Genomic DNA, 12,511 nt, shown 5'->3' with positions numbered 1-12,511 from the left:
CTTATCCATGTATTACTAACTATGCTACAATAACTACAAATACTAACTGTGGGAACAGACTTCTAAGGGACATTGAATTCAGACTAAAGTCAATATGAAAATGAATAAAACCCAAACATTTTAATCCATTAAAACAGTCTACTGTGCTTCTCCTCCACAGAGATTTATTTTTTTGTTGCACCCAAATTCAACACAAGGGCAAAGACTAACTTAACAACTTACTCGTGTTTCCTCCACATTAACCCGTTGTTAGTCTGTTCAATATAAAACTACTATAATTAAAAACAGGCACTGGATATGACTCATTGCTGAATGTATGATTTATGCTGTAAGTTATCACAGCTGATGTTGGTCTAATCATGGGACGCAACAACCCAAGAGCACACCAACGCGCATGCGCGGCAACGGTGCATCCCTTAAAACAAAGTTAAATTTCACTAAAATAAGGACGCGTAAATGCGTTATAACGACCTCAAAAACCCGTTAACATCTCGGACTTTTCTGTGTATGTTTTTATTGTGTGGACATGGATATGAGCTTGAATCTGAGAGCCTCCCAGTCCAGCAAAATAAATAAATAAATAATAAAAATGAGTAGGTTTGGAATAAAGACGGAAGTGAGCACTCCTGTTTCCAGAGCTCGGCCGTGAACGCTGCGCATGCATGTCAGTGTTTGAATGTCTGTTTGCGTGTGTTATATATGCCTATGAGTTATTGCCCAAGATAGTTCAGCGCTTTCATTCGCCTCCGAGTCTGTCCCGCTGCGACATGGCAGCGGCGGCAGCAGAAGGGCCGGAGGACTGGAGCCGGAGCGGCGGCGCACCGGGGGCTCGAACAGGTGACGGGGAACCTGAGGAGGCCGAGGAGTTCACCTGCTCGGCCTACTGCTCGGAGCTCTCCCGGCGGCAGAACCAGCAGAGGAAGGCGGGGCTGTTCTGCGACGTGACGCTGGTCTTCAGCTCCGGCGGGGTGTCTGAGGAAGAGGAGAGGGTCCAGACCTTATCCGCCCACCGCTCCGTGTTATCCGCGGCGTCGCAGTACTTCACGCTGCTGCTGGGGGGGCAGTTTTCAGAGTCCGTGTCCGGGCGAGTGGACCTGAAAGAATGGAGCTCGGGACCAGACCCAGAAACAGTGGAGAGTGTCATTCAGTTCATGTACACAGGGGAGATCAGGGTGACCACTGCCAGTGTGCATGAGGTGTTGGAACTTGCTGACAGGTATTTATTTTATCTATTAATTTATTTATTTATTTTTTCACATTTAATCAGAATAATAACTCCCCACTTGCTCATACACGGAAGTGTTAGATAGTTGTCCTACAGGCTTCCGAGGGACTGAATTAGCCACACCTTGTCTGCGTCCTCATTATACCACAAAGTGTGACTTGTTTGGAGTTCACACACCTGTGGAACTTGGCACTACATGGTTGTTATAGTTGTTTTAAGTCTGCATGTTTTTATTATAAGAACAGTCAATAAACTGCATTAGGCAGGAAGATGAGCCAAATTATTAGCCAAAGCGATATATTTTGGGATAAATGATGGCCCAGGTGTTTACCTATAGTATGTGTATTGTACATTAATCCATAAAAAGAAATGGCAAAAAGAAAATGCCTGTTACAATTTCCCAAAAAGCCAAATTTAAATAGCTTGTTTTCAACATTCACAGTAGAGACTAGGGGATGTTGTGGTATTGTTTATTAACAAATTAATTGATTCATTTATTTTCTGTCTTGGCTAATGGATTAATTGAGTTATCGTCTCAATTATGAACTATTACATAGGCAGAGGGAGTCTGTCGGGAATAGATATTATGCATTTTGTTTGTTGTTTGTTTGCAACCTCATTTGATTCCCATTATATTTATACTCATCTTCAACCTAGGCTAATCAGCCAGAGTAATAAATGAAGTCAGCTAAATTAAAATGTCTAATAGGAAAAGGCCTATTATAAATGATTCATAGATCCTTATTATATATCAAGGATTACAACATCAACACAATTTGATAATACTATAGTTTTTAATGAGATTTTTAAGCAGCAGTTTTAGGTGACCTATAAAAATCTAGGGATGGCTCGATGCTACTCTTTCATGTCTGATACAGACTGTGAAATAAATATTTTACTCCCATGAAGGAAGACATTCATAGCCCAAACTTTAGTGGAGTTTTTATGTAATAGTTTAGACTAATCATGTATCGGATTATTAGTTTTTTTTTCTCCCACATTGGAGGCAACACTGAATGGATACCGATACTGAGCTGCAGATTGGCACTTTCCTATGAGAAACTGCCACATAGTGACCCAAACCTATGTGCTGTTTAATAAGTAGGGTTTAATAAGCACTGAAGAAACAAGATATTCTTGGCAATCCAAGTAAAAACAGCTACAGACTTGTATTCAAGGTAGTTAAGCGTGGTAATTAAAAAGATTACTAAATAAAAGGTTTTCTAGCCGACAGTGTCTTGGTTTGCCTGTTTCTACACAGTTTATTATATAACATTTTACTTTAAATTGCTTTTGTTCCATCCACCAATCTGCTCAATTCATCCTGTCTGAAGGTTTACTAATCACTGAACTCACCTGCTGGAGTCTTTGCATACAGTTATAATACATGAGAAGTTATACTTAGTACTGCACTAACTGACAGGCATCACTACATGTCCAAACTCCACTTTTCTACATGGATAATCTCATAATTATGACATGTTCACACAGGTTCCTGTTGACGCAGCTGAAGAATTTCTGTGCAGAGTTTCTGATGAAGAAGGTGAGCTTGTCCAACTGTGTAGCAGTGCACAGCCTCGCCCACATGTACACCCTGGACCAGCTGGCCAAGGGAGCCGCTGAGATGATTAGAAGAAACTTCCACAAAATTATCCGCAGCGAGGAGTTCAACACGCTGCCATTTCACCTGCTGCGGGACTGGCTGTCAGACTCGGAAATCACCGTGGATTCGGAACAGGAGTTGTTCGAGGCCATCGTAAAATGGGTGCACCAAAGCACAGAGGAACGAGAGAAGCATTTTGAGGAGCTGTTCAAGCTTTTAAGGCTGCCTCAGATTGCTCCTACATACCTGACACGGGTGGTGAGAAAGGAGCTCTTAGTGGCAAACAATGCAACTTGTCAGCAGCTGGTGTCTGACGCTCTTGAGGTCCACGCTGTTCGTCTCGAGAGCCTCAAGTCATCTGATTTAGAGCCTGGTGCCTCCTACATGGCAGCACTCCAGCCACGATTTGGCCAGAACATGGATGTAATCTTGGTAGTGGGTGGTGTTTCAGAAGGTGGAGACTATTTGAGTGAGTGTGTGGGCTACTTTGTTGCTGAGGACCGTTGGGTCAACCTGCCACACATTCACAACCACCTTGACGGACATGCCATCGCAGTCACCGACAGCCATGTTTATGTAGCGGGCTCCATGGAGCCGGGCTTCGCCAAGACGGTGGAGCGCTTCAACCCCAACCTCAACACATGGGAGCAGGTCAACAGCCTGACCACCCGCAAGCACTCCTTCGGCCTCACTTGCGTCAAAGACATTCTCTACAGCATTGGTGGCCATGGCAACTTCAGTCCAGGCTTTAAGGATGTTACTGTCTACGAGCCTGAGCAGGACCGGTGGCAAAATCTCGAGCCAGCACCAAAGATACTACGAGATGTAAAAACACTGAGCGTGGACGACCGCTACGTGTACGTGATGGCCAGGACCCCTGTAGACATGGACAGTGATGATGGACTGAGCACTATGACCACTTGCTATGACACAGAGAGTCACAAGTGGCAGGAAGTGGACTCCCTACCGCTCATCGATAATTACTGTAGTTTTCAAATGGCTGTTGCAACCACCAACTTCTACCACACTGCTTCCTGTTGCTCCAAGAGCTACAAGGTAACGGTTGAAGCCGCTCAGCAGAAAATAAGCAGAAACATCTCTGACGACATCCTCGACAGCCTTCCTCCGGAGGTCCTCGGCATGGAGGGTGCTGCAATTTGCTACCTGGGTGACGACATCTTCATCATCGGCGGGTGGAGGAACAGCAACAACATGGACAAGCAGTATCGCAAGGAAGCCTACCGTTACTGTGCTGAGAGGAAGCGCTGGATGCTGCTGCCGCCGTTACCTCAGCCACGCTGCCGAGCTGCAGCCTGCCACGTTCGCATCCCGTACCAGTATCTTTATGGCTGCCAGCACTACCCCATGCCCCAGAACCTGGCTCGCCAGCGAGACCGCATGCAACAGATGCAGCAGCTCCATCGCCGCACCCTCACTCTGCGCAGACAGCTGCAGTCTCAGATTGAATGTTGAGATGGAAAGCTGCACGGATGTGACTTCCTGCACTTAATCTGCTGATAATTGCCTTGTTTTCAACCACAATTTTATCTTGTGTTTTGCTTTTATTGAGGGGAAATGTCTGCATGGGGCTGCTTCAAAAAAGATTAAAGATTACAATGTTGTTGAAAAAACTAAGATTTAGACAGGCTACTTTTTATCAGTCTTCATTTTGGCCTTATCTTATGCCTTACTTTTATTCTGCTAGTAAATGATACTGTGATTGCTGTGGCATTTTCAGAAAAGATTGATGATTTCATTGCTTAGCAGAAAAAAAGCTCAGCTTTTATGTGGTCCGGGTTAAGAGACTAGTGTTAGGATTCAGTGGCATCTAGTGGTGAAGTTGCAGATTGCACCCATTTGAATACAACTCAGGCTTTTAAGCGTGTCGGAGTAAGTATGATGACTGCAAAACTTGCAAAAAGTCCTATTTAGAGACAGTGATTGGTTTGTCCGTTCGGGGTTACTGTAGAAACATGTTGGTTCAACATGGCTTCCTCCATGGAGAAGACGCGCTCCCTCTGTAGATAGAAGCGGCTTATTCTAAGGTAACCAAATCACAATTTTCGTTTTCAGGTGATTATACACTAATAAAAATATAGTTATGGGTCTTACATTCCATTTCTGCTAATATATGCTCCTACCTATTACTCACTGGACCGTTTAGCAACTACTGTAAATGATGATAAATAAAACAATGACAGTTCAGTGACACTTTTCTGTGAAATTGTTGAGTTGGTTGAAGTGTCAAGATGTAAACTTAGCAAAGTAAATGATGTCTACATTAATTGTGATGTAAGAAAACGACAAACTGTCGGTGTGGGGATAAAAAGTCAGCTTCAACTTTTTACTCCTCTCTACTATAATTTCTCTTCTACCTCCTATTTCCATCTTGGTTTTGCCTTTTTTGCACTGTAGGGATTGTTGATCGTATATAGTGTGTGTGTGGTGTGTGCCCTACTTGAAGTAGACAATCGTTTATCATAATTTTGGGAGCAAGAAAGGTATTGAGTAAAGCACATATTGGGGAACAGGGTGTTCAGCCTGCTTAATACACTAAAATATGTGCACTAAAACAGTTTTTACAGATTGTATAGTACCTTTTTTGCCATTCCAGTAATGTCCTATTTCTTTTATTTAATTTGATTTCCCAGTTTGTTGCATAGCTTGAAGGACCAAATACCAGGAGTCATTTTTGACGGTCACAAAAAAAGCTCTATTTCTTTTATAGATTTGGTTTGTTGGGTTTTAGTGGACTTGTTTGGTTTGTTCTGCCTTTGTGCTTCTGGCAGAATTTGTGTTGCCTCTTTCTTTATCTCTGTGAATTAGAGCTCATGTTCACATGTGCACACTCCACTGTGGAAAGACTATGAAAACACATTAAACCAGGAGGCTAAATGTCCCCAGTTGTGCCAAAAAATCCTAACTGCCCCTTAATACAGTTGAAATAATTGTATTTCCTGCACTAAAGGACCTTGAATGTTAACTTGAACATTGTACAGTGTTGTGTGGACCAGTTACTGAGCTCCCTGTTAATATTTAATGCCTGTGATATCCCCAGCCAAGCTGTTTATAAATATGATCGAATTAAGATTTCTGAGCCTGCCACGTTTCCACTGTACATATTGTGGACAGTATTAATTGATTAATCAAATTCATTTGATCCGTTTTATGTGGAGTTTTTGAATTTTCAAGAATTAGTTTCAAGACACACAACCACAGGATTACTGCAAAATGCAATAGAGCAGACATATCCATATTTTAGTGATTAGCTGTGGTATATCAATATCAGATTTGAGGCTGAGTTTGAAATTCAGGTTTTTTGTCCACTTTGAACACTGGAGATGGTGATTTTTCCAGTACCATATGTACAGATTTCATGCAACCACATGCACTGTGTTACATATTGTGTCATTTCATTTGTATGTGCAAGAGCTGCAAGTGTACAGACATGTGCAATAAACAATCAAACCATCATAAGTTTGTCGTCATCTCTAAAGATATCTTTTTATCCTTTCATTTTCAAATATGAAATGTCTCACAATACACCTGTAGAGGGTTAGAGATACAAAGAGCCACTAAACATGTATTGATTGCGACTGTTATATATGTCTCTGTGTGTGTAAAATGCTAAATTACTTGAATGTGTTTGTGTAATTTATAATTTAATTCAATATTTTAAATGTTTTATTTCATTAAACATTTATTTAAATCGATGCAAAATAAATATTTTTGTATTTAATTTAATCAATAATTTAAATGTATAAATTTAATGCAGTATGTGCCGTCAGTGGTCAATGGTGCCACAGTGAAACTGTCCTCAGTGAAGTAGGAACTAAAGTGCGCCGGAACCTTTATGTTTATCACGTTTAAGTGGGGGAATGCTGCGAGTGAAACAAAAATAATGTAAACAAATCATTCAAACCCCTAGTCTACTGTAAATAGTTACATTATTGTTTAATTTGTTTATATTTTTAGATGTATAAGTCACAGTTTGTCTTTTAGCATTATGTACTTTTAACGGTTGTTGAAACGAATAGCCGTTGACACGTCGCTGACGCGTCAGATTCTCCGTTTGAAAATGGTAAGTTGTAACGGCCAACGGTTAACGGTTAACGGTTAATTAAGCCAAACAGGTTGTTAAAGTTAAACTATTTTAAGACTTTTAGATGGAAAAACAATGAAATACGATGAGCTTTCATTCAAATATAGACTACTTTTATGTAAGTAGAGAGTTGGAGCAGTGTCAGTTTGTTATTAACGTTAACTTAACATAGTAACTGTAAATAGCACTGTGGTTTAATGCCAGTAAAATAGGCCTCATTAAAGGTGTTTATGTTGGAAAACAAGTGTATAATATGTAAATTGTAATAAATTATAGGTAAAATATGTTAGTTCTTTTTTTTACTTTCACCATTGGAAACCTTATTCTCCATATATATTGAATTATATGCTTGCCTGTGAACAAATGTCACATTTCTATGTCCATCTAGCCTGACTAAAAGACTCCTCTGGGTCACACTAGGAATTAATTTAGTGGGACTGTACCAATTGCACACTGCTTTAGTTTAGTGTCAGATTATCAGTGTTTGTCCAGGAGGGAAAAAAAAGAGAGACCTGTGAAAGAAAGCATTACCTAAATGTGTTTTCCCTTTGGCTTTACATGCAGGTATATTATATTCCCTGGATCTACACACCAGTGCGGACTGTCCTTGCAATCTGGCACCAGCTGACCAAGACCGAGGTGAGGAAGCCCACTTGAATAAAAGTTTAATTTCAGAAACTTTACATAGCCAAGTAAACATAATTCTGGTTTGTGCATGCGTGCTGGGTTTTCAGTGAATTTATGTGCACACATTAAAGAAAAACATCTGCTCTCTTCCTTTTCCGTGGGACTGTGTCAGGATATACATACTATATAATAAGACTAAACTCTTCTTTTGCTCAGATCCCGGAGTTGGCCAAGTGCTCAGTGCTGATGAGGGAGCGCAGCCGAGTGGAGGAGACGATCCACGCCATGCAGCGAGCAGGTGCCGGCAACCTGCAGGTGAGTGAACTGTGATACATTTCACCGGGAGTGAGGAATATATTCTGAAATACAGAGAATGACACCAAAACACAAGGCTTTTCTGGATATAAGGAGGTGGATGGTGATACTACAGCCAGCAGTTACTCATACCAATATTCACCTAATTACATACTACTTATATAAACACCACAGAAGGTAGTCTATGGTGGAGAGTCCTTTAAAATGAAGGTTAAAATTAAAGACTGACATTAAACTTGCACCGTCTTGGAACTCACAGGAAGACAGTTACTGATTATCTGTCCTGTCAGTCCTCTTGTTTGTCCATGTGATTTTCATTCATAAACCTCGGTCCAGTAATAACTGAGAGTTGTGAGCTTTTTACAAATAAATACAAAAACGCAAATGTACCTTGCCCTTCTAAATTGGAGAAAATTGTACTGTATCTGTGTTTGCTGTGTACTGTTTCCTCAGGTAATCTCAGACTTCGATATGACACTGACCAAATTCGCCCACAACGGCAAGAGAGTGCCCACCACGCACAGTAAGCACACAGGCCACAGATGTCTGACTCTTCTTAAAAGATTATATGCATCTTGGACAAACAGTCTGACTATCTGAATGTCTTGCTCCTTTCTGAACATGTTTTCTTCTTCCAGATATCCTTGACACCCGGTTGTTGATCAATGAAGACTGTACTAAAAAGGTAAATGTGCTACAGTCACAGGATAAAAGTTGATGGATTGATTTTATTTAATTGTTTCCACTGCAGTAACTGTAGCTGACCATGAACTGCAAGATGAACTTATGTTCTCTGGTCTGTAAGCAGCAAGTAATGGTGCAAGGTGTTCTGTAAACATATGACGGGTATGTTTTGTTGGTCCACTGTAGATGAGGGAGTTGTTGAACACCTACTATCCCATAGAGATTGACCCTGGCAGGAGTGCTGAAGAGAAGCTGCCTCTCATGGTGGAATGGTAAGAAATAAACAGACTGATCTAAATAATAAACCCGTCTATTAATCTAATCTAATTTTCTTTCAGCACATACTGAAATGAAATTGTATTTTGACAATGACAAATCACACACTTGTGTTTAAACTGTTCCAGTTCCTGAAAGTACCAAAGAAAAATGACTCAAACCCAACCCTGATGGAAATATGACTCTTGTCTTGTGCTGCTCTCTACAGGTGGACTAAAGTCCACGAGTTGCTGATTCAGCAGAGGATCAGGAAGGACAGGCTGGCCCAGGCTGTCAAGGAGTCCAGTGCTATGCTCAGGTTCACACTATGCTCACATTTCATAATAACAAACACTGGTTCTAGAGAGAATAAATAAGAACGTTTATTCCATTGCCATGCAGGTGCTCTCCAATGAAAACATCACAATAACTTTATTGTAGTGGATTAGTAAAATCAAATATCTGACTTTAGATGTTTGTCCAGCAGATTGAACATAGATTACACCACTATAACTTCTTGTTTTACTATTTGACAACAGATTACGGAAGAATCTACAACACTTGCTCAGGATTATTAAACATTCTTGGCATGCATAAACGAGTGCATAATCGTTGGTTCTTGTGTCTAATGGGTGGTGTGTGTGTGTGTGTGTGATTTCTTTAGGGACGGCTACAAAGTGTTTTTTGACCATCTGGAGGAGCAACAGGTGCCTCTGTTGATCTTCTCGGCTGGTGTTGGAGACGTCCTGGAGGAGGTGATTCAGCAGAATAACGTCTTCCATCCCAACGTCCACATAATCTCAAACTACATGGACTTTGACCAGACTGTGAGTTTGCCCACCCCTGGCCTTTCCAATAATTTTATATCATGTGCTTTATTATATTTAAATAGTTGAGAAGATCTTCCACTATTAGTTTTTTTGCTGGCCTTCAGCAATACACAGTATCAGTGGAGGCTTCATTGGTTTGTTAATCAATGATACCGACACCATTTCCCATAATTTATCTCTGTTGTTTAATGTATCATGTTATAATGTCTATTTGTTGCTAATAGATCAGTAAACATTTTATTTAAAAGGACCAGTGTGTAGGATTTAGTGGCATCTAGTTCTGAAGTTGCAGATTGCAACTAACTGAACACTGCTCACGTCTCTGGGAATGAGAACTGGCTGGGAAGTGTGTAGGAGGAACTACGGTGGCTGAAAAACGACGCTTAAAAGTCCCCATCTACAGCTACCGTTCTGGGCTACTCTAGAAACAGTGGTTCAACATGGCGGGCTACAGGGAAGGCAACCCACCTTAGATAAAAACAGTTCAGTCTAAGATAACAAAAACATAACGATTTCTATATTTAGGTGGTTATATACTAATAAATAACAATAAAACAAACCTCAACAATCTATTTCTGCCAATAGATCCTCCTAAATGTTACACACTGGACCTTTTAATGTACCTTTAGTGCAACACTATCATATATTTTAATACAAGAATCAACATTATTTTAATGCACCTGTAACTGAACGTTGTCTTCTTATTTAGGGGGTCCTTCGAGCCTTCAAAGGCCAGCTGATCCACACCTTCAACAAGAGGGAAGGTGCTCTGACACATGCAGCTGGCCTCAGAGAGCTGCAGGGTCGACCCAACGTGCTGCTGCTGGGGGACTCTTTAGGAGACCTGACCATGGCCGACGGGGTGCCCGAGCACCAGAACATCCTCACCATCGGCTTCCTCAACGACCAGGTCAGACTAACGGACAGTGTTATCCCGGGATTCATTATATCAGCACGTAACGTTTTAGAAATTGCGTCCTAATTGTTCTGTTTGTCTCAGGTTGAAGAGAGAAAGGAGTTGTACATCAACTCCTTTGACATCGTACTGGTCAAAGACGAGACGATGGACGTTCCGAACGCCGTCCTCAGATACATTACCTCATCAAGAGACAACAAGTAAGATGCACAAGGAGGAGCCGCACACTTTATGAGCACATACACACAGATGGGCTTGTTCACTCCGTTCACCACTTACCTCAGACCAGACCTTGACTGGACTTCTACACAGCCGCATCCACTGGCCTCTTTACTCTGAAGTCTTTTTATTTTTACACTCTGTGTTCTGACCTGTATTTGCTGTATATCAAAGGTTTAAAAGATCTAAATTAGGTCATGCATTTGCAATTCAGAAGAATTTGTGATTTATGCCAGAAACTTAACAGACTATTTAAGGGCTGGGCTTTGAGTAAAACTCTGTTCTCCCTGCTGTTTAATTAACCGTAGCACAAGAATAACAATGTTCCACCTCAACAGAACTCAGTTAAGTGAGAATTTATATTGTCTTGTTTAAAATGCATAAAGTATACATCAGCAGCACTCCCTCTGAAAACAAATCAGCAACCTCTTGAAAGTGTCAGTACAAACTATGACAAAGTGTATTTGTAATTTTGTCCTCTTCACCTTTTTAGAACAAAAATTTTTCACATTTTTGTATTTTTACTTGCAAAATGTTACATTATTTACAGTATGAGGATGGGCTGCTTAAACATGAACATTGTGTATGAGAGCGAAGATTTGTAAATGTCTCTTTATCTGCGGTCTTCTACTTTGTATTGACACTGGTGTGCTTCGTGTGTACTGTATATTACCTCTGTGTACGCTGCCAGTACTTGATGCTCATGTTGAGTTTACTTGCAGGGTACAGTTTACGGTCTTTAAGCTGTTAAAGCTGCTGTTAACTGAGTTATTTTAACCTTTTTTTTTTTTTTAACCTGTAACAGTGAAGACAAACATGTTATGGCAGTATTCCCAAGAAGGGAATATACAATCTGGAATGAGTATTTTGTCTTTCAAATGAAACACTGTGGCTGCTATAAATTAGGATTTAACAATAAGCTAGTTACACTTATATATAGGTGTGTTAGAAGAAAAGAAGTGGCCTAATTTAGATTTTACTAACTAACTTGTAATGTGTAGTCCACATTTGTTAAAATGGTATTTTATTTATCATACGTTGGGATTTTTTCCCAGTAAAATGCAAGAAGTTTCAGGAAAATAATGACGAATTCCTTTACTAATGTTAATACCTTTTAAGTCTTGTTAAGTTAAATGGGATTTTAAAAAATGTGAAGTATCCCTTTAATCAATAACAGTAAGTGGTCACTAGATTGACAGATGGCCACCAATCATGTTATAGCTTTTAAATTCTATTAGAGATGCATCAATATTAATAATACCTATATTCTCATTTTTTATAAGTTGATACCAGTATGCAATAGTTTTCCCACAATATCAGCTGAAACCAATGCATATTTTTAGTTATTAGACATGCAAGTGTACAATATGTTGATTTTAAGTAACTGTTTTTTAAAATGACTAATACTTTTACTCTGTTACTAATTTGACCCTAAATGACACATCATGCATCATTTAAAATGCTGCTGCTGAAAAACCATTTATTTCCAATGATGCAATCGCCACTAAGCTTTGTGTTTTTTTAAAGCTTTTTAAAAGTTATTTTATTAAAGAACATCTGGTGCAGCAACATTTCTACTTTACAAAGTCACTTTTGTGTGATCACCTTCATAAAAAAAACCCACTAATATGGCAAATATCTGTGATTAAACCCAAACTTATATTGTGTTTTTATCAGACAGGTGGTAATGTTGGGTATAGTATTATGTTTTTGTTACTCCGTCAATTTAGTGTTG

General features: G+C 40.0%; 2 protein-coding genes across 2 annotated transcripts; both read left to right on the top strand.

Annotated features, from left to right (window-relative positions):
- The first annotated feature begins 639 nt into the window (after nucleotides 1-639).
- klhl11 (kelch-like family member 11) lies at nucleotides 640-6,305 on the top strand. The gene is made up of 2 exons (XM_051417312.1): nucleotides 640-1,216; nucleotides 2,717-6,305. Exons 1-2 carry the CDS (start codon nucleotides 663-665, stop codon nucleotides 4,299-4,301), a joined length of 2,139 nt encoding a protein of 712 aa, XP_051273272.1. The 5' UTR covers nucleotides 640-662; the 3' UTR covers nucleotides 4,302-6,305.
- A 402-nt stretch (nucleotides 6,306-6,707) lies between these two features.
- On the top strand, nucleotides 6,708-12,347 carry LOC127373170 (7-methylguanosine phosphate-specific 5'-nucleotidase-like). The gene is made up of 10 exons (XM_051417360.1): nucleotides 6,708-6,909; nucleotides 7,495-7,569; nucleotides 7,774-7,872; nucleotides 8,326-8,395; nucleotides 8,511-8,557; nucleotides 8,743-8,828; nucleotides 9,041-9,130; nucleotides 9,476-9,638; nucleotides 10,351-10,551; nucleotides 10,642-12,347. The coding sequence occupies exons 1-10, from the start codon at nucleotides 6,907-6,909 to the stop codon at nucleotides 10,759-10,761; spliced, it is 954 nt and encodes a 317-aa protein (XP_051273320.1). The 5' UTR covers nucleotides 6,708-6,906; the 3' UTR covers nucleotides 10,762-12,347.
- The last annotated feature ends 164 nt before the right edge of the window (nucleotides 12,348-12,511 follow it).

This window comes from Dicentrarchus labrax, unplaced genomic scaffold (assembly GCF_905237075.1).
Source record: "Dicentrarchus labrax unplaced genomic scaffold, dlabrax2021, whole genome shotgun sequence".
NCBI lineage: Eukaryota > Metazoa > Chordata > Actinopteri > Moronidae > Dicentrarchus > Dicentrarchus labrax.
This window is presented reverse-complemented; position numbering and strand designations above follow the sequence as displayed.

What these genes read in the sequence shown, in the direction of transcription:
- klhl11 (XM_051417312.1), top strand. Translation starts at nt 663, where the DNA reads ATGTCAGTGTTTGAATGTCTGTTTGCGTGTGTTATATATGCCTATGAG. An exon ending in GTGTTGGAACTTGCTGACAG is followed by an intron (nt 1,217 to 2,716) that starts GTATTTATTTTA and finishes ATGTTCACACAG; the next exon opens with GTTCCTGTTGACGCAGCTGA.
- LOC127373170 (XM_051417360.1), top strand. An exon ending in ACCAGCTGACCAAGACCGAG is followed by an intron (nt 7,570 to 7,773) that starts GTGAGGAAGCCC and finishes TCTTTTGCTCAG; the next exon opens with ATCCCGGAGTTGGCCAAGTG. An exon ending in CTGCCTCTCATGGTGGAATG is followed by an intron (nt 8,829 to 9,040) that starts GTAAGAAATAAA and finishes TGCTCTCTACAG; the next exon opens with GTGGACTAAAGTCCACGAGT.